Source organism: Giraffa tippelskirchi, chromosome 2, assembly GCF_054371585.1.
Source record: "Giraffa tippelskirchi isolate mGirTip1 chromosome 2, T2T-mGirTip1v1.2.pri, whole genome shotgun sequence".
NCBI classification, from domain to species: domain Eukaryota; kingdom Metazoa; phylum Chordata; class Mammalia; order Artiodactyla; family Giraffidae; genus Giraffa; species Giraffa tippelskirchi.
Window position 1 is genome coordinate 120,306,029 of NC_137276.1, and position 21,315 is coordinate 120,327,343.

The following is a 21,315-nucleotide window of genomic DNA, read 5'->3' on the forward strand; positions in this document are numbered from 1 at the left end:
TAAGCTCAGCCCTTAGCAGTCCTTGTCTACATGGGTCTCACCCACCCCCTGAACTCTCAACACACTGTCTGGTTTCTGCCTACCTCCCATTTATAAGCCCTCCCTCCTTTCCTTTTTACATGATATTCACTCTCTCCGCCCCTCTTTCCTTCCCTAGTGCTCTCTCTCACACTCATCCACAAACACATACACCCCCTCCTCCATAATCTCTGCACACCAGCCTTACAGAACTACACAGAAATGTATGGAGTTTCCCAAACACTCCAAGCTATTCTACATTTGCTTATATCACAGCACACATAACATTTTATTATACTACTACATCTATTTCCTCTACTAAACTCCAAGCCTCCATAAAGACTCAGGCTGTACTGGATTTATCTATACATAGCACACCACCTGCACACAGGATAATAAACACTTGAGAAACTGACAACTTACAGCTTCACTACAAAGGCTTTTAATCAAATAGGGTCCTTGAAATGTATATGGAATCTGGCTCCTTCAGTGACGTACAAGACTTGAAAGTAAGCCATAACCACAGAAATGTAAAGGCTTTCTTTTACTAACAGCCAATTATGCCAGAAAACTTTTTACAAACTAGAATATAGCTGTTTAGAGCAAAAGTATAAACAGAAATGAACAAATGTGTTAAATTACTGCAGATATTTACCAAATGTAAGCTACCTTAGTCTTACTAGGTCCACAAAATTACTCTGCCCCAGGAAAAAGTATTTAGCTAATATCTATTTTTATATAGATATCCCATCATTTTAATAAAACAAATCACTATGCTTACTTAATTTAAAGCACAAATGCTATGATAGCAAATAAACTACTGATGAGAGCCTGAATGTGAATTCTACTCATTTTATGTAGCTCTCAATCATCCCCTCAATAGTTGCTGAGTGTCTTACCCTGCCAAGTTAGGTTCCAGGTGCTGGAAATACAGCAGTGAAAAAAGCTGAAGCCCCTATGCTCATAAAACATAGTCTAGTGGGGAAAGACAAATTTGTAAATATACAACTAAGTATAATAAACATGCTAGCTTGTGATATGTATTATTAAAAAAAATTAAGTCCAGTAAGTGAAGATGGAGTGGGAATGGTACTATTTAACATGGCACTGCCTGCTAAGGTGATATCTAAGCAGAGGCCTGAAGACACTGAGGAAGTGAGCCACGAGGACATGCAGTGGAAGAGCGGCACAGGCAGGGGAATGGCAAGTGCAAAGGCCCTGAGGCAGGAGCACATTTAAGGTATTCAAGATAATAAGGTGGCCAGTGCAGGGGGAGTAGATGCAGATAAGGCCAAAGGCCACAATAAAGACCTGGGACTTCACTCTGACCAAGAAGAGAAGTTAGTGGAGGCGTATGAGCAGAAAATTGGCATAATTTGACTATTTTTAAAAGGGTCACTCTAGCTACAGTATGGAAAATAAAACATAGGGATCAAAGGTGGAAGCAGAAAGTTCAGACACAGAGGCTCCTGCAGTAATCTAGGTGAGGGGTGATGGTGGCCTGAACCAGTGTAGTGGGTCTGACAGTAGTGGTGCAGGTGGGGAGAGGCTAGATTCCAGATTTGATGGAAAGGAAACACTGAGAAGACATGCTAGTATACTGGATGTGGATAAAGATAACACTGTACTATGAACTGCAAAAACCTATTTTTCTGATGCTTCAACATTCCCACCAGCAGGCTGTGAGCATCCTACCCAGATGACCAGGTACACTTGGGTGACGAGGTTGGTCCTGCCACAAGTTTGCCCTCTTGCCACCCCCTACCCCGACAGTGACCTAGTGACATTCAAACACAGCAATCAAATGCCCTCATGCCTTTTGCTTGTACTCTCCTCTCTGACCCCAAATAAAGGCACCTGCTGTTGGGTCCTCCCTCTCTCTTGGCTCCCCACCTGCTTGGGTGAGTCCATTCCCTGGACACTCCTCCTACTTGGTCCCCTGCATTGGGGTGTTGGAACTCTCTCTCTTAGACCTGTGAGCATAATAAATCCTTTAATTTTCTATGCCTCAGGAAATTCCCAGTGTAATTTCCACTGCTGTGTTGGAATGATCCTTAAAGACCCCACAAGGGTGACTTACTCCTCCATTCACAACACAAACACCAAAGCTTTTGGTCTGAGCAACTGGGAGAGAGGGGTCATTATTTTCTGAGCTGGGAAAGGCAATCAGAAGTGCAGGTTTTCAAGGTGGTTCTATAGCAGTGATGATTCTGAGGCCCTTCTATCATCATTTCGATCATGAACTCGAGAAACCTGTCTTGAAAAGGAATGGAAGCTGCTATGAGTAAGATAGGAAATCTATAAATTTCACTACTGGTGATGAGAAAATTCACAACTACAGTTCCCTCGTATAGCTACTCAGTCACAAGCATGCCAGCTGTATGTGGTCCTGAGGGCCTTCTCTGCTTCTCAGTGACTTTGCCCAAGCACAAAAGAATCTTCACACAACTAGAAGTCCAAATTTCTCTGCCTCTCTTTCACTAGCCCCTCACTGCATAGTCTTCAGAGGCTGCTTTTCCTGAGAAGACTAAGACCTTGGGCTCCTAACCAATAACAGCCATCTAATGCCACCACATGACATGCTGGTACTTCCCTGATGGTCCAGTGGTCCAAGAATCTGCCTTGCATTGGAAGGCGCTCAGGTTCAATGCCTGGTTGGGGAACTAAGATCCCACACGCCATGAGGCAACTAAACTAAGCCTGTGCGCCACAACGCGAGAACCTGCACATTGCAACAAAAGATCCTGTGTAATTAAACTAAGACCCAATAGCCAAACAAATAAATATTTAAAAAAACAGATACATCAACTGTACTCCAATATAAAATGGAATTAAAAAAAAAAACACAACATGTGACGTGCTATCAAAGCTCAAGTCTGGAAGGGTGGCTGAGAAAAAAAGAGGACAGCAAACTACACAAATCGTAGACCACACACAACTAAACACCCCCCGGAACAGAAATAAACTAAGTGTATCTCTGTGAAGTCAGTCAAAAGCATATTTAGACACAAATTTGTCTAATAGAAAACTACTCTGGAACAGAACCTTTTAAGGACTATTCTTCTAAATAAAAGCAAAAAAACCCAAAAGCCAATAAACAAAAAGCAAACAAACAAACCCAACTAGGTATCTATAAAAACTGGGCATGTGAACCACTGAATCCGGAATATACTCCTCTCCAACTATCTTTTGGCTTAAAATCTTGGATAAGTTTACCTTTGGGGCTCAACTACGTGGAGAAAAAGCAAAATGAGACAGTCCTCTCTCCCGGGAAATGAGGCCATATATCTGAATTAATAGCTCTGACTATCCAAGAGTGTTTTTCAGAACACTTACTCAATATGGCAGGCAAGGTGTGAACTCAAGAAACCTACCGTTGACTTAATGCTGGATGTTGTATTAAATGCTTCAGCCAGGTGCTTCTTATCACATTGCGAAGTTGATGGTTATTGCGGGCTGACAGCACACCAACCACCACGTCATAGTGATTAGATTTCCACTGAGGAAATAAGGCCAACTGATCTAGAAATAAGCAACAATAAGCTGAAATGTCATGTCTCAATTACTGTTAAGTCCAATATGTAGCATACAAATGTTTACTACAAAATAATATATGTTGATGCTTGCAAAAAAAAAAAGACAAATACAAAGAAAAAAATTTTTTAAAGCACTCGTAAACTCACCATCCAGAGATATCCACTACTAACATTTTGGTGTAGCCTTTTTGTTTCCATACATATATGTATTTGTACTCACACAGTATGTATGTAGGGCTTGCCTGATAGCTCAGCTGGTAAAGAATCTGCCTGCAATGCAGGAGACCCCAGTTCAATCCCTAGGTCAGGAAGATCCCCTGGAGAAGGGATAGGCTACCCACTCCAGTATTCATGCTCTTCCCTGGTGGCTCAGATGGTAAAGAATCCGCCTGCAATGCAGGAGACCTGGGTTCAATCCCTGGGTTCAGAAGATTCCCAGGAGGAGGGCATAGCAATCTACTCCAGTATTCTTGCCTGGAGAATTCCCATGGACAGAGGAGCTGGTGGGATACAGTCTATGGGATCACAAAAGAGTCAGACACGACTGAGCAACTAAGCAAGTACAGCATGTATGCAAATTCTTAAAAACAAGTGAGATGTTTCTCATGAGAATCAGTTCAGAAGGTCAATGCAGCATAAAGCGCACAGCAGTAAACAGCAAGAGCCAATTAAGCTATAGTCAGAATCCTGGCTCTTTAGCTATAAAAGTTATTTAACTTCTTAAGCTTTAGTTTCCTTAAGTAGAAATGGATGTAATAATACTTCTCCAAGAGTTGTTGTAAAAATTAAACGAGATAATGTGTATAAAGGGCCTGGTTTGGTACCAGGCAAACAGTAGGCAATCAAGCAACTAACAACAACAAATGTGCTTTCAAAGGTGAAGCCACACATTAATACTGGTTATTGAGTTTGGGAGATAAAGTTGAAGGACTACCACGCTGGAAAGAATCAGAACCCTTACTTATGCCAATAAATTCTACAGGCAGCAAACATTTATCACTTAAATAGTCTAAAGAATGAAGAGGGGAAATAACATTCTTTTTTTCTTTTACTTTTTGGCTGCACCACACAGCAAATGGGATCTTCCCTGACCAACGACTGAACCCACACCCCCTGCAATGGAAGTCCGGAGTCCTAACCACTGGACTGCCAGGGAAGTCCCTGAAACATTTCTAGTTTGAAAAAATAAAAAAGATCAAGTGACAAGTCATTTGTTTTACTGTCATATTTATGACTCATTTTCTATTGTCATTTAATGGACAAGATTACATTTTAAAAATCTGTCCTCAGAAAAAGATAGAAAGATATTTTGTCCCTATTTATCAAAAGCAGTTTCAAAGCTTGTAAGCTACAAGCCCATACATAGGTCTGATTAGGGATCGCATTTCATCTTTCTCCAGTGGTGAAAACTGATCCAAAATGTTTCCAAAAATAAATCATTGAAGGCCAGAGTGTTACTACATTAAACACAATGTTTTTATATCCTATAGGATCTAGTTATACAAAAGACAACAAAACTATGTTATTTCTTCAAGGGAGAATGACTTAAATGCTTATGTAAAATTAACAATGACAACCCATTCCCTCCTCCTCCTCTATCAGAGAAATACTGGTAGTAAGTACATTTTATCGACAGCAGTGAGGCAAATACAGTCATCCAGACATAACTGACTGATTCTATAGCTGACATGCTGCACAGTATCAGTAAGAAGCTATTCAAATCCTTGTGCCTCAATTTCCTAATCAGAGAAAACTGACATCAAAGTCTTTAGATGCTCTACTTCATCTGTTTCAAAATGTCTTCTCAAAAGATTAAAAAGCTTTAAAGATTAGAGAAAAAATTAAATGTATCCCAAATGCCTCAGTTATTGGCATCATGAGAAAACAAAGCTGCTGCACAAAAATGTCAACATAACTGAAACATCTCTTTAAATGCCTACCTTACTTTGGATCAGTCATCAAAATAGATCTTTTATTGATGGATTACATGAGACATAATTCAACCTTTTCTTGATAACAAAATCTCCTTAAAATTGTTCCCAAATCTCTCTTTCTCAACATTAATTCTAGCCGAAGCTTCAACTCAGTTTCTTATCTTTCACTTGGACCTACAAGGGTATCCTAATGGTTTCACCCAGACTTCTCCATGAGATTTTTCTAAAAATAAATAAATAAACAGACGCAAAGATAACCATGTGGTATGTGAAAATCTCATGGATTATCGCTGTAAAGTACTTTTTGATCTTATTTCACCTCTCTCGGCCACTGCCAGTCCTCTCTGCTTCTAATCCATGTCTAAGTTGCTTCTATTGAACTGTGTAACTTCACATACATTTCTCTTTTTCTTACAGAAGAGAAGTACATGGCAGATTTTGGCCTTTAGAGAACTTCTACTTCCAGGAAAACAGTTTTCTAAAGACTCATCTGAAAAACTGTTAGAACTAATAAACAAATTTAGTAAGATTACAGGATATACAACATATGAAAGTCAACTGTATTTCTATACAATATCAAACTATCAGAAAGAGAAATTAAGAAAACAATCCCAATTTTAATTGCATCAAAAAAAATTAAGTACCTAGGAATAAATTTAACCAAGGTGGCAAAAGATCTGTACACTGAAAAGTATAAGATATTGATGAAATAAATTGAAAAACATAAAAACAAAAGATATCCCATGCTAATGGATCAGAAGCATTAATATTGTTAAGATGTCCATACTAGCTAAAGCAATCAACAGATTCAGTGCAATCTAATAAAATTTCAAGGACGTTTTTCACAGAAACAGAAAAAAAAATCCTAAAATTTGTATGGAACCACAAAGATCTTGAACAGCCAAAGCAATCTAGAGAAAGAAGAATAAAGCTGGAAACACCATACTGCCTGGTTTCAAACCACGTTATAAAGCTACAATAATCAACACAGTACAGTACCGACATTAAAACAGACGCATAGATCAATGGAACAGAATAGAGAAATAAACCCACACATATATGGTCCATTCAATTACAACGAAGGAGCCAAGAATATACAACAAGGAAAGAACAAGGAAAGGACAGTCTCTTAAATAAATGATACTGGGAAAACTGGACAGCCACATGCAAAGGAATGAAACTGAACCACTAATTTACCACTATACACAAAAATCAACTCAAAATGGATTAAAAACTTGAATGTAAGACCTGACACCATAAACGTCCTATAAGAAAACACAAGCAAGTAAGCTTCTTGATGGTGGTCTTTGCAATAATTTTTTTAGATGTGACACTAAAAGCAAATGCAACAAAAACAAAAATAAATAAATGAGACTACATCATACTAAAAAGCTTCTGCACAGCAAAGGAAACCATCAACAAAATGAACAGGCAACCAACTGAACAGAAAATATTTACAAATCATGTATCTGATTAATATCCAAAACACATAAAGAACTCAGGCAACTCAACAGCAAAAAACCAAAGAATCCCAGTTAAAATTGGGCGGAGGATCTGAATAGACATTTTTCCAAAGAAGACATACAGCCTGGCATCAGGTATGTGAAACGGTGCTCAGAATCACTAATCATCAGGGAAATGCAAATCAAAACCACAATGAAATATCACCACACCTCCTGGCATGGCTATTATCAAAAAGGTAAGAAATAATACATGTTGGAGAGGATGCAGGGAAGAGGGCACTCTCATGCACTGTTGGTGGGAATGTAAATTGATGCAGCCACTATGAAAACCAGTATGGTGGTTCCTCAAAAAATTAAAGATAGAACTCCCATTCAATCCAGCAAAACCACTTCTGGATATTTATCTGAAGGAAATGAAAACTTCCACTAGAAAAGACATAAATGGAGATGACATGCATGCTAGTGAACATGGGGATGTTCAATGCAGCATTATTTTCTATAGTCAAGATATGGAAGCAACCTAACTGTCTAGTGATGGATGAATAGATGAAGAAAATGTATTCTTTATACACAATGGAATGTTGCTGCTGCTGCTGCTAAGTCACTTCAGTCGTGTCCGACTCTGTGCGACCCCATAGACGGCAGCCCACCAGGCTCCACCGTCCCTGGGATTCTCCAGGCAAGAACACTGGAGTGGGTTGCCATTTCCTTCTCCAGTGCATGAAAGGGAAAAGTGAAAGTGAAGTCACTCAGTCGTGTCCGACTCTTAGCGACCCCATGGACTGCAGCCTACCAGGCTCCTCCGTCCATAGGATTTTCCAGGCAAGAGTACTGGAGTGGGGTGCCATTGCCTTCTCCGCAATGGAATGTTACTCAGCCACAAAAAAGAAGGAAATCTTGTCATTTGCAACAACACTCAAGACCCTGCGGGTATTATGCTAGTGAAGTAAATTAGACAAAGACAAACTAATAAAACAAAACACCAAATTCATAGAGAACAGATTGGTATTCACCAGAGGATGGGGGTAGGCATAACGGTAAAAGGTACAAACTTCTAGTTATAAAATAAGTAAGTTCCGGGGTTGTAAAGTACAGCATGATGACAATAGTTAATAATACTGTACTGTAGAGAGTTGCCTCGTGGCCTAGTGGTTAGGATTCCAGGCTTTCACTGCTGGGGCCTGGGTTCAATCCCTGGTCAGAAAACAGATTCCACAAGCAGGGCCAAAAAAAGCAGAACAAAACTGTATTGTACTGAAGAGCCTCTTGATGAAGGTGAAAGAGGAGAGTGAAAAAGTTGGCTTCAAGCTCAACGTTCAGAAAACTAAGATCATGGCATCTGGTCCCATCACTCCATGGGAAATAGATGGGGAAACAGTGGAAACAGTGTCAGACTTTACTTTTTTGGGCTCCAGAATCACTGCTGATGGTGACTGCAGCCATGAAATTAAAAGACGCTTACTCCTTGGAAGGAAGGTTATGGCCAACCTAGGTAGCATATTTAAAAGCAGAGACATTCCTTTGCCAACAAAAGTCCATCTAGTCAAGGCTATGGTTTTTCCAGCGGTCATGTATGGATGTGAGAGTTGGACGGTGAAGAAAGCTGAGCGCCGCAGAATTGATGCTTTTGAACTGTGGTGTTGGAGAAGACTCTTGCGAGTCCCTTGGACTGCAAGGAGATCCAATCAATCCATCCTAAAAGAGATCAATCCTGGGTGTTCATTGGAAGGTCTGATGTTGAAGCTGAAACTCCAATACTTTGGCCACCTCATGCGAAGGGCTGACTCATTGGAAAAGACCCTGATGCTGGGTAGGATTGGGGGCGGGAGGAGAAGGGGACGACAGAGGATGAGATGGTTGGATGGCATCACCGACTCGATGAACATGGGTTTGGATAGACTCCGGGAGTTGGTGATGGACAGGGAGGCCTGGCGTGCTGCAATTCATGGGGTCACAGAGAGTTGGACACGACTGAGCGACTGAACTGAACTGAAACAGAGTAGGTCTTCAAAGTTCTCATCACAGGAAAAAGAAAACTGTAACTATGCATGGTGACAGATGTTAACTAAATATATTATGGGTAACTGTATATATTTCAGAATATATACATGTATTAAATCATTCAGCTGCACAACTGAAACCAAGGTTTGTTAGTCAATTATATCTCAATTAAAAAAAGCCTGTGGTTTCTTCTACCACATACCATCAATGTATATCAGTGCAACAGATCTGTGAATATTGTGTTACACAGTATAAAACTCAAAATAGACAGCTCCCTGGTGGCCTAGGGGTTAGGATTCAATGCTTTCACTGCTGTGGCCCAGGTATGATATCTAGTTAGGAAACCAATATCCTGCAGGCTGCATGGCGCAACCAAGATTAAACAAACACACAGACCCCTCCAAGTGGATGCTGTGTAAGAACGCGGCCCAACTTCCCAGTTCCCTTCTGCACTTTTCATCACCCTCTGCTCAGTGTTCCAAGCACAGGGTGGCTTGTTCGATTCTCACGTCTGAAAATTGGGGAAAAAGAACCAACCCAAACTAAAAAGTAAACATGGGCAAAAAAAGATAATTCACAGAAAAAGAAATGTAAAGAGCCAACAAACCGATGAAAAACAGTTCAACGTCACTGGAAGTCAAGTCTGAATGACAGCAGTAAGACACTAGTTTTCTCTCACATTCAAACTGACAAATGTCTTCTTAAATGACAATGCCCTAATGATTGATATTTTGATACAGGCAGTTGTTACCAGGAAAAGGCTACTCTCCTATGCTGCTGACAGGAATGTACTCTGGTATAGTATTCTGCAGGAAATTTCCCCATGATACATCAAATACCTCAGAATTTTGTAACTTTTGTCCTTAGCTAAAAATACATTTTAAAGAAATAACCAGTGATGCACTAAAAGATCTCTATTCATCAGAGTCATTTCTTAATAATGAAAAACTGCAAACTAATGAATACAACAAACAAGGCACTGGTTAAATAAATTATGGTGTATCCATATTCCAGAACACTACACAGCCACTGACATTATGCTTTAAACATATCATTATCGTTCTACATCTTGTTAAGAGAAGCAGGTTATGAGATCTATGTACATATGAGATCTATGTACATAGAGTGTGTTAGTCGCAGCTGTGTCCGGCTCTTTGTGACCCCACAGACTGTAGCCTGCCAGGTTCCTCTGTCCATGGAATTCTCCAGGCAAGAGTACTGGAGTGGGAATTTCCTTCCTACTGGAGCCATTTCCTTCTCCAGGGGGTCTTCCTGACCCAGGAATCAAACCCATGGCTCCTGCACTGCAGGCAAATTCTTTACCACCTCAGCCACCAGGGAAGCCCTATGTACCGTATGACTCCATTTGCATAAAACACATAAAGACGGCAAATCTCTGCACAAACGATCAGGATCCTGTTACCACTCCTGGCCATGGGAGCACAAAAGAAGCTTCTAAGGTGTTGGCAGTTTTCCTGTCTTTAATTTGGGTGCTGATTAGCTGGGAGAAGGCAGTGGCACCCCACTCCAGTACTCTTGCCTGGATAATCCCATGGGCGGAGGAGCCTTGTAGGGGCTTGTAGGGGCAGTCCATGGGGTCGCTAGGAGTCAGACACGACTGAGTGACTTCACTTTCACTTTTCACTTTCATGCATTGGAGAAGGAAATGGCAACCCACTCCAGTGTTCTTGCCTGGAGAATCCCAGGGACGGAGGAAGCTGGTGGGCTGCCATCTATGGGGTCGCACAGAGTCGGACATGACTGAAGTGACTTAGCAGCAGCAGTAGCTGGGTGTATTCAGTTTGTATTAGAACTGGACACAGAACAACAGACTAGTTACAGATTGGGAAAGGAGTACATCAAGGCTATAGATATTGTCACCCTGTTTACTTAACTTATATGCAGAGTACATCATGCGAAATGCCAGGCTGGATGAAGCACAAGCTGGAATCAAGATTGCCAGGAGAAATATCAATAACCTCAGGTATGCAGATGTCACCACCCTTATGGCAGAACGTGAAGAGGAACTAAAGAGCCTCTTGATGAAAGTGAAAGAGGAGAGTGAAAAAGCTGGCTTAAAACTCAACATTCAAAAAACTAAGATCGTGACATCTAGTCCCATCACTTCTTAGCAAATAGGTGAGGAAACAATGGAAACAGTGACAGACTTTATTTTCTTGGGCTCCAAAATCACCGCAGATGGTGAAATTAAAAGACACTTGCTCCCTGGAAGAAAAGCTATGACAAACCTAGAAAGCATAATAAAAAGCAGAGACATTACTTTGCCGACAAAGGCTCATCTAGTAAAGTTATGGTTTTTCCAGTAGTCATGTATGGATGTGAGAGCTGGACCATAAAGAAGGCTGAGCACCGAAGAACTGATGCTTTTGAACTGTGGTGTTGGAGAAGACTCTTGAGGCTCTCTTCGACTGCAAGGAGATCAAACCAGTCCATCCTAAAGGAAATCACTCCTGAATATTCACTGGAAGGACTGATGCTAAAGCTAAAGCTCCAATACTTCGGCCACCTGATGCAAAAAGCCCTGATGGGAAAGGCCCTGATGCTGGGAAAGATTGAAGGCAGGAGGAGAAGGGGACAACAAAGGACGAGATGGTTGGATGGCATCACCGACTCGAAGGACCTGAGTTTGAGCAAGCTCCGGGAGATGGTGAAGGACAGGGAAGCCTGACATGCTGCAGTCCATGAGGGTGCAAAGTTGGACACAACTGAGTAACTGAACAACAAATTCGGTTTGTGAAATTACACCAAGTTTACATTTATGTGCACTTTTCTGAATGTACATTATATATCAAAAAAATTTTAATACTAAATAATTCCCCAAACATGTTTTATGTATGTACATTCAAAAACTGCCCAGTATAGATCATTTTTCTTTCATTTTTTAAAACTAATTTTGAAATTTTCTATAAGAAGCTTGTTTTACCTTTATAAGTAAAAAATTTAAATCATGGAATGTGAATAGACAGTCTATGAATGACAAATCCATTCAAACTTTGCCAGTTTTATCCTCTTGATCCATTCCTTTAAATTACTGAGCACTTCCTACATTCACTGCTTTAGATGGCAAACATATAGCAACAAACAAATCTTCATAATGTCAAGAATCATTAAAACTACACACAAGCTCCCCAAAGGCAATGACCATTTCTCTTCTTTAATATGTAGTATACCCTGAGTCTGGCAATCTGCTAGCCTCTGCACTGAAAGTGGACATCCGAAATTTTATTAAAGACCAGTGGAGGTAGAATTCAAAACTGAGTATTCAAAATAAGCTCAAAGATCCTTGAAACTGAGACTGAAATTTCTACTCTTACGTGCATGCTCTCAGATGACATCAACCACAGATAGGCAGAAACTTAGGAAACAAAGAAAATATGCAAGTTCACCACAGATCTACTGATTAGGACAATCATTATACACACTACCTGCACGCTGTCACCAATTTCAGATAATACCCCTCTCCCCCTGCAAAAAATAAAACACTTCACTAGCATGGGCATTAGCTTCCATCAAACTACTGCTCCTCTATAACATTCACGAAGTGTTCACCATGAATCAGGCACTGTTCTGGGTGTTTTATTAACAGAATCTCCACAATAACCCTATGAGGTCATCATCTTATAAATAAGGAAACAACAGAAGTGCTGAGACAAGATTAGCATTTAGGGATCATTTCAGATGAACCAGCCCTAGGCAAAACTGCTAAGCAAGCTCAATTTGTCTTTGACCTTCTACTCGCCCCATGTCAGTTTCCATTTAACAAACTATGAATACCTTGAGAGCTGAGACTAAAAACTCAGCGCTCTAAGGATTTGTTGAATGGCTATGCTTCTTTCCTTTCTTGGTTTCCTTCTTTCCAAATATCCTAGAGAGAGACTTCTTTTGTCACATCATTTTTCTAAGTTAATTGCTAAATTAATTCCTGCTAAGGCACAACCCAAAAGCAGTATGTTAAAATCGAGATATCCCGTATCGTTATTCTCCAGCTCAGATGGCTGCCTATGCCTCCATGGTCCTCTCCTCACCCCAGGTGTGTGGGATTTCACAACAGAAGAGCTGCTTGCTCTTCATCAGCTGTTCTCTCTGACCAGGTTTCACCTGTTCAAGGTCATTAGAACAGCGCACCTGTGTGCTGAGTCGCTTCAGTCACGTCTGACTCTTTGCGACCCTATGGACTGCAACCTGCCAGGCTCCACGGTCCGTGGGAGGATTCTCCAGGAAAGAACACTGTAGTGGGTTGTCGTGCCCTCCTCCAGGGAACCTTCCTGACCCAGGGATCAAGTCTACTGCATCGGCAGGCAAGTTCTTTACCACCAGCACCACCTAGAAAGCTCCATGTTAGAACAGCACCAGGCACCATCCCAACTGACTCACCACATTCAGGTTCCTGCCCAACTGTGACCTTGAATGACCTCCCCCGATCTCTACTTCACAGCACACCATTCTCTGTCCTCTTACACTGCTTTATTTTTGTCACCACACTTATCACTCTCCCCTATGACATTTAATAATTACTTTCCTATGTTCTGTCTTCCCTTCAAAATTGTGAACTGCATGAGGGCAGGGACACTATCTTGATTACTGCTTAAATTCCACACCTACAACAGGAGTTGGCAGTGAGGCAGCTCTCAAACATTTGTAGAGTCAGCTGCAAGTTAGAGAGCCTTTTTTAACATTCAGGGGACACAAATCTCCCTTTTGAAAAATACTGCCATGACTTAATGAAACTGAAGACAAAGAGGCAGAAAAGAGAACAAAAATGAAACTTAAAATGTAAATACAGGGACAAATACTAACAAAGTTTTGGGTTTTCTCTCTCACTTTAGGCTTAAGGGATAAGGGCTGAAATGTAAAAATGCTCAAATGTTTTAGTTTGAACTGGTGACAACACAATGAGAAAAGGATTTGTGGGAAATTTTAGCAATTGAGATGCTATTGTTTTTAGTTTCGAAAGTACCAAAAGTGCAAATGGAAAAGTTAGGACTCGCCAAGGTTTCACTTAGATTAAAATACTCTATTTACTATTTGACTGGATGGACAATATCCGTTTAAAGTCAAAGTTAACCTACACAACTAGTACTGAATTCCTCACTGAGAGTTGTGTCCCTTTCCAAGGTCTCCTTCCTAGCTTCCTTAATCTAGCCTGGTCTCACAAGATGGCAGATAAGGCATCATCAAAACTAATGGAGGGGGAAAACTTAACTCTTAAAAAGAAAAAAGTTGTTTACAAAGTTACTTTTAATACTTTGAGGTGAGCCCACAGGAATTAAAAAAAACTAGGAAGGAGTAACCCACTCACCCTAAAGAGTGGTCCAGGGAATACTGGCTACTTGAGTGGAAGGTACCACAAGAGAGACCCAGTGCAGACTCAGGGCAAAGGGCATGCCACTGGGGCTGGGAGCTGTGAGCACTATGAGAAGATGCGAGCATGGTGGGACTAGCTCCAGGAACAAAGACAAGCATCAAGAGGGTTGGACATGAAGCCATAAAACTTACAGAACTGGAACAAATAATTTTTAACACAAAAGACCCCAAATAGCCAAAACAATCTTAAGAAAGAAGAACAGAGCTGGAGGAATTAGGCTCCCTGACTTCAGACTATACTACAAAGCTACAGCCATCAAAATAGTATGATAGTGGGACAAAAACAGACACATGCATCAGTGAGAACAGAGAGCCCAGAAATAAACACACACACTTATGGTCCATTAATCTATGACAAAGGAGGCAAGACGAGACAATGGGAAAAAAAATCTCTTCAGTAAGTGGTGCTGGGAAAACTGCACAGCTACATGTAAAAGAACAAAATTAGAACACTCTCTAACACCATAAACAAAAATAAACTCAGAATGGATTAAAGACCTAGTGTAAGATTCAGTTCAGTCGCTCAGTCATGTGTGACTCTTTGCCACCCCATGGACTGCAGCATGCCAGGCTTCCCTGTCCATCACCAACTCCCGGAGCATGCTCAAACTCATGTTCATTGAGTTGGAGATGCCATCCAACCATCTCATCCTCTGTCATCCCCTTCTCCTCCTGCCCTTAATCTTTCCCAGCATCAGGGTCTTTTCAAATGAGTCAGTTCTTCGTTATCAGGTGGCCAAAGTATTGGAGTTTCAGCTTCAGCATCAGTCCTTAAGGTGAATATTCAGGACTGATTTCCTTTAAGATTGACTGGTTGGATCTCCTTGCAGTCCAAAGGATCTCAAGAGACTTCTCCAACACCACAGTATATAATCTTATATATAATCTAATGTAAGATTAGATACTATAAAACTCTTTGAGGAAAAAACAGGCAGAACACTCTTTGCCATAAATCACAGCAATATGTTTTTGGACCCATCTCCTAAAGGAAACAAAAGCAGAAATAAACAAATGGGATCCAATTAAACTTAAAAGCTTTTGCACACCAAAGGAAACCATTGACAGAAACAAAAAGCCAACCTACCCAATAGAAGAAAATATTTACAAATGATATGACCAATGAGTGACTGACATATAACATATATAAACAGCTCATACAATTCACCATCAAAAAATAACCCAATTAAAAAATGGGCAGAAGAACTGAAGACACTTTTCCAAAGAGGAAATGCAGATGGCCAACAGGCACATGAAAAGGCGCTCAACACCCCTAATCATTAGGGAACTGCAAATCAAAATCACAAGATATCACTTCACACTTCTCAGAATGGCTATCATCTAAAAGAACACAGGGTTTTTGCTTGTTTATGGACCCTAAAAGATATTTAGGTCATAAATATCCCAAGTACACTCTAAAAGTAAATTCCAGTAGAGCTCACTCATCAAACTAAAAAAAAAACCTTGTAAAATACAAACACAATGAATCTTACAGAGCATTATATATATAGCGCTATATATATATAGCACTCTTTCCTCAGGTCCATTTACAAAACTCTAAAAAAAGAAAACAAAAACAAAATCTTAACCTGTTAAGTTAAATGTCCTGAAATGCTGCACTTCCATTAAATCATTTAAATAGTATCTTAATTCTATTCAGGTCACACAAATAGTCTTTTCAAAGAGCTTGTAGCTTGTCTAAGAGAAAACGATTTTAAGAGAGTGTTACCAGAATAAAGAACTCCAATTATAACAATGAGACTGCTTTGAGGATTGCCAAATTAGTTTCTATACTTCCTACTTCTAAGTTAAGGCACAGAGCCATCTCAGGATTGCAAATATTCAATTCTAATCCTTAAAAATACTGCACAAGAAAACAACTGTCTTGGGAAGAAGTGGTAAGAAAAAAATTCCCAATGTAGTTAAAAACCAAAACGACTATTATCTCATCTTTACAACACTCTTCCAGGCTTCTTTATATAATATGTCCTAGGGCAAGATCTTAAAAAAGGAGACAAGAAAAAAAAGAAACCTTAAGAAGTCTTAGGAGCGGTGGAATTCATTAACAGCAAATCCACTGGGCTGTGGGCAAAGCATTCTGTTTACCAGGCTGTAAAGCGAACATGAACAAAAGTTTTCCCACGAGAGAATAACTTGAAGAGCAAATGGTTAACATAGTTAAAGAACTCGATACTTCCGTGTATATTTCATTAGCAGGCTTTGCAAAGGAAACTCCTAGGAACAACTCCACTCGCAGCCATTCCCTACTTCATGCCTAAATTTGTTCAACAGACTTACATCAGAATTTTCAAAGAATACAAAGTACAGTACCTTTTTAAAGCAAACTTATTCCTTAAAAGCAAAACCCAGCCACCTTTTAAAACATGCATAAACGTGATCCCTGGCCCAAAGACCTCAAAGTCTTGACTAAGTAAGACCAACAACTTGGGCAGGAAAAAAGTAAGCTGGTAGCCCCTCGCTGGGCTGAGCAGCTGCCGCTCCGGGCAGAAGGACCCACGGGGTTTTGCTCCCCGGCAGGCGCCGGGCGACTCAGGCCAGGCCTGGGGACAGCTGAGGACTTGCGGTCGCGTGCACCGGCCTTGTGGCCATTGAGAAACGCGGAGAGGTGAGAAGCACTCTCAAGTTTGCCCGATGTCAACGCCCCGCGGATAAAGAGGATTATTTGTTTCATCTCCGGACCTTCGCGTCGGGCCGCCCTCCCCCCAGTCCGGGACCCGCGGAGGAAGCTGCGGGAGGCTCGGGGGTGGCCTCCCCGCCTCGGGGCCGCCCAGCCCTGCCCCAGGTCCTCACCTGCCGGGCCAGCCCCCGAGGCGCGGGCGGGCGGCGGGGAGCGCAGCCGCAGCCAGAGGTGCAGCGCGGCCCCGAGCACACACGGGCACAGCAGCACCAGCCAGTTTCGCATTGGCCGCCCCCGCCGGCTCCACCTCGCGCCCTCGCCGAGCGCCGGGCTCTCCCGCGTCCCGGTGGAGAGAGAGTGGAACCTGCAAGTCGGGAGGCCCAGGGGAAGCGGCCGACTCCCGCACGATTACTCCGGGGACACCCGCCCTCAAGCCCGCCGCCGTCTAGGTTCCTTTCGGCTCCAGGGCCCTCGACTCACGTTCCTCCAACCGCGGGCGGCGGAGGATCGGCCGGCTGGAGCCCCGCCCCCTCCGCTGGGCCTTCCCCCAGCCCCGCCCACCTTTTCTCTCGCTTGTCCCGCCCCCTTCTATTGCATCCCCACCCGCTCCCAGCAGCTAGCCGGGAGTTGAAGTCCCGCCCTGGGCTCAAGCAAGAAGTGCACCAATCATCCCGTGGCTGAGAAACCATATTTCCCATAATCCCAAGAGCCAGCTTCCGTCACTCGGCGGTCGCGAAGGCGAAGCGCGAGGCCCCACATGGAGCATGCGCCACCTTCCTCGAGACCTACTGCCCCCCGATGGCCGAGCAGAGGTAGTGCTGGACGACCCAGGACTCCGGGACCGCCCTTACCTAGAGAGGGAAACACAGCTGAGGTGAAGTGTGCCGACAGCCTAGGGTGTAGAGGCGATGGAAAGGAAGACTCTTCCTTTAAATCACACAGGGCTTCCTTATGCCGAATGCTAGCCTCGTGTGGGCGATGGGATCTTGCTGACGTCTCCTTGGCGCGGAGATCGGGGCGAAGCAGCCCAGTTGCCTTCAGCTGTGAATCACCCAGTATTAGCCCTGGTGCAACGTGTACCCGGCTCTTTGCTCTGTCCTGTCCTCTAGGAACTCCGGATGACTAAGATCGCGCCTAGGAGTTCAATTGTGTAGTACGACGGTGACGGTCCAATCGAGGGTAAAATTCCACGTGCCCCGGTTTCCAACTGGCGCTGGGAAGTTGCAAGTAGAACGAGGTGCAAACACACCTGCTACAGTACGCGAGCCGGGAGAACGCGGGCTGCAAGACCCCCGTGCGCAGGACCGCTGCAGCGCTCCTTTGGGATAAAGTGCTGCCTATCGGCCCGAGGACTTGGCCCCTCCGGCTCGCCTCTGGTCAAACGCACGAGTGCCCTGGTTGAGGCAGTGAGTGAAGAGGCGAGATGGTCACGGTACCGATGTTAAGAAGGAGAGGGTGAACACGAACGCCTGGCTTATGGTGTTACGTTTATTTGTTTTTCAGGTTTCCCAAATTGTGGAAACAGAAGATAACTATGGGGTTGACCAAAAATTTCGATTTAAGTAAAAATAAAAGACGCGTTTTTCATTTCTACCAAGGACTCGATTAAACATTTTCACTAACCAAAGGAACATTTTGGCCATGTTGGAAAAAGCCTTGGTTGAAAGCCACAGAAAATCCACTCAAACAAGCTTAAGGGATAAAGAGTAATTTATTCAAGTCACTGAACAGGCCAGGAGGAGAGGTCTTAGGCACTTGTCAGTACCATAGTCTCACTGAGTGGCAATTTAACTTCAGCAATTAAAATTACTTTTTATTTGATTGTTTTGTAATATGGTGTGTGTCACGTTTAAAATTTGTTTTAATTGTATAAAAGCTATAAGCCTAAGGAGTTTATACTGTATGTTTGTACTATTTGAGTAAAATAATAAAAATAATTTAATTAATATAGGGTCAGAGGTAATTTTTTCATCTTAAAGGAATTTGTATATTTGTTAGTCATCTCTTTTTTATTATATCTCTATTTATTAAGGGCTTCCCTGATAGCTCAGTTGGTAAAGAATCTGTCTGCAATGCAGGAGACCCTGGTTCGATTCCTGGGTGGGGAAGAGCCACTGGAGAAGGGATAGGCTACCCATTCCAGTATTCTTGGGCTTCCCTTGTGACTCAGCTGGTAAAGAATCAGCCTGCAATGAGGGAGACCTGGGTTCGATCCCTGGGTTGGAAAATCTCCTGGAGAAGGTGACAGCTACCCACTCCAGTATTCTGGCCTGGAGAATTCCATGGACTGTATAGTCCATGGGGTCGCAAAAAGTCAGACACGACTGAGCGACTTTCACTTCACTAGTCATCTCTTGCTACCTAACAAATTACTCCAAAATTCTTAAAATGACAATTGTCATTTATTATGCCTCACAGTTTCTGTGGGCCAGGAATTGAGGGACTAAATTTTGCTTCAGGATCTCCCATAAAGTTGTAGGCAAAGGTCAGCCGGGGCTGTGGTCATCTGAAGGCTTGACTGGTGCTGGAGAATCCACTTCCTGGGTGGCTCACTTCCATGCCTGGCAAGTTGGTGCTCTCTTTAGAACTTTCTAAGTGGATCTTTCCAACGAGCTGTCTCAGAGTCTCCATACCATGGCAGCTTGCTTCGCTAAGAGCTGGAGACCCAAGAGACCAGTGTAGATGGCACAGTGCCTTTTATGATGAGTGCTGGAAGACATGCACAGTCACTTCTGCAAGGATCTATTGGTCACACAGATCAGCCTTGATTCACTGTAGGAAGGACCACATAAGAGTGTGGAGACCAGGAGGCAAGGATGATTGGGGGTCACCTTTGTTGTTGTTGTTCAGTTGCTAAGTTATCTTTGACTCTTTGTGACCCCATGAACTGTAGCATGCAGTTACCTGTCCTTCACTATCTCCCAGAGTTAGCTCAGATTCATGTCCATTGAGTCAATGATGCCATCCAACCATCTCATCCTCTGTCACCCTCTTCCCCTCTTGCCCTCAGTCTTTCCCAGCATCAGGGTCTTTTCCAATGAGTCAGTTCTTCACATAAGGTGAAGTATTGGAGTCAAAGTATTGGAGCTTCAGCTTCAGCATCAGTCCTCCAGTGAATATTCAGGGTTGATTGTCTTTAGGATTGACTTATTTGATATTCTTGCTGTCCAAAGGGACTCTCAAGAGTCTTCTCCAGCACTATTAGTTTGAAAGCATCAATTCTTCAGCACTCAGGCTTCTTTATGGTCCAACTCTCACACACATAACAGTACATAATTACTGGAAAAACCAAGTGGGCATGTATGTGCTAGGTTTTGACTATATGGATCTTTGTTGGCAAAGTGATATCTCTGCTTCTTAGCTTCTTAATATGCTGTCTAATTTTGTCATAGCTTTTTTCCAAGGAGCAAGTGACTTTTAATTTCATGGCTGCATTCACCGTCTGCAGTGATTTTGGAGCCCAAGAAAATAAAATCTATCACTGTTTCCACTTTTTCTCCATCTATTTGCCATGAAGTGATCAGACAGGAATGCCATGATCTTCGTTTTCTTTTTTTTATGCCATAAGTTTATTTACAAACATATCTAGGATGCTGAGTTCAAGGGTTTGATCCTTTTAAGAGACTGCACCTCTTAATATGCTCCTCTTCCTATCTGTCTCATGGATTACTTTTTAAGCAGCTGGTGTCTTACTACAAAGAAAGGTGCAGCAAATCCAGACCCAAAGAACAAAGTCATCATAGCTAGTAACCTCCACTTGTTTTCCACTGAAAATGGTATCTTCTTCCCTGGACCCTCCTCGTAGTGGCTCCGTCGAACCACAGAGGTTGTGAACCTCCGGATGCTCTGTCCCAACATAGCGCTGTTGGAAGCTTTACAAAAGATCCAGAGACTGAAAGCGGCAGAAATGGCGGCTGCAAACCGCGCGATCCTTACCTCACGACCTTGTTCCCCTAACTGCAAGGATCGAAAGGGAAGATGGGAAATGCCGATCTTCGTTTTCTGAATGTCTGGTTCTAACTGTTGCTTCTTACCCTGCATACAGGTATATCAAGAGACAGGTAAGGTGGTCTGGTATTCCCATCTCTTTTAAGAATTTTCCACAGGGTCATCTTAGATGCTGCTGCTGCTGCTAAGTCACTTCAGTCGTGTCCGACTCTGTGCGACCCCATAGACGGTAGCCCACCAGGCTCCGCCGTCCCTGGGATTCTCCAGGCAAGAGTACTGGAGTGGGTTGCCATTTCCTTCTCCAGTGCATAAAAGGGAAAAGTGAAAGTGAAGTCGCTCAGTCATGTCCGACTCTTAGCGACCCCATGGACTGTAGCCTACCAGGCTCCTCCGTC

At 42.6% G+C, this 21,315-nt stretch overlaps 1 protein-coding gene and 1 pseudogene across 7 annotated transcripts in view; both read right to left on the reverse strand.

Annotated features, from left to right (window-relative positions):
* B3GALNT2 (beta-1,3-N-acetylgalactosaminyltransferase 2) overlaps positions 1-17,509 on the reverse strand; it is a 57,433-nt gene extending 39,924 nt beyond the window's left edge. For all 6 annotated transcript variants that reach the window (XR_014076854.1, XR_014076856.1, XR_014076855.1 and 3 more), the window contains exons 1-2: positions 17,146-17,509; positions 3,393-3,540 (exon numbers count right to left, since the gene is read on the reverse strand). Coding sequence is in view for 3 of the 6 variants with exons in the window: in XM_081570441.1 (XP_081426567.1) it covers positions 3,393-3,540; positions 17,146-17,257 (260 nt within the window). In the remaining 3 variants the exon portion in view is untranslated. The remainder of the gene's footprint in view (positions 1-3,392; positions 3,541-17,145) is intronic.
* Positions 17,510-19,355: 1,846 nt separating this feature from the next.
* On the reverse strand, positions 19,356-20,934 carry LOC145538443 (cytochrome c oxidase subunit 7C, mitochondrial pseudogene; annotated as a pseudogene). Its single transcript, XR_014076858.1, has one exon. The product of XR_014076858.1 is annotated as a cytochrome c oxidase subunit 7C, mitochondrial pseudogene (transcript).
* Between the last annotated feature and the right edge of the window lie 381 nt (positions 20,935-21,315).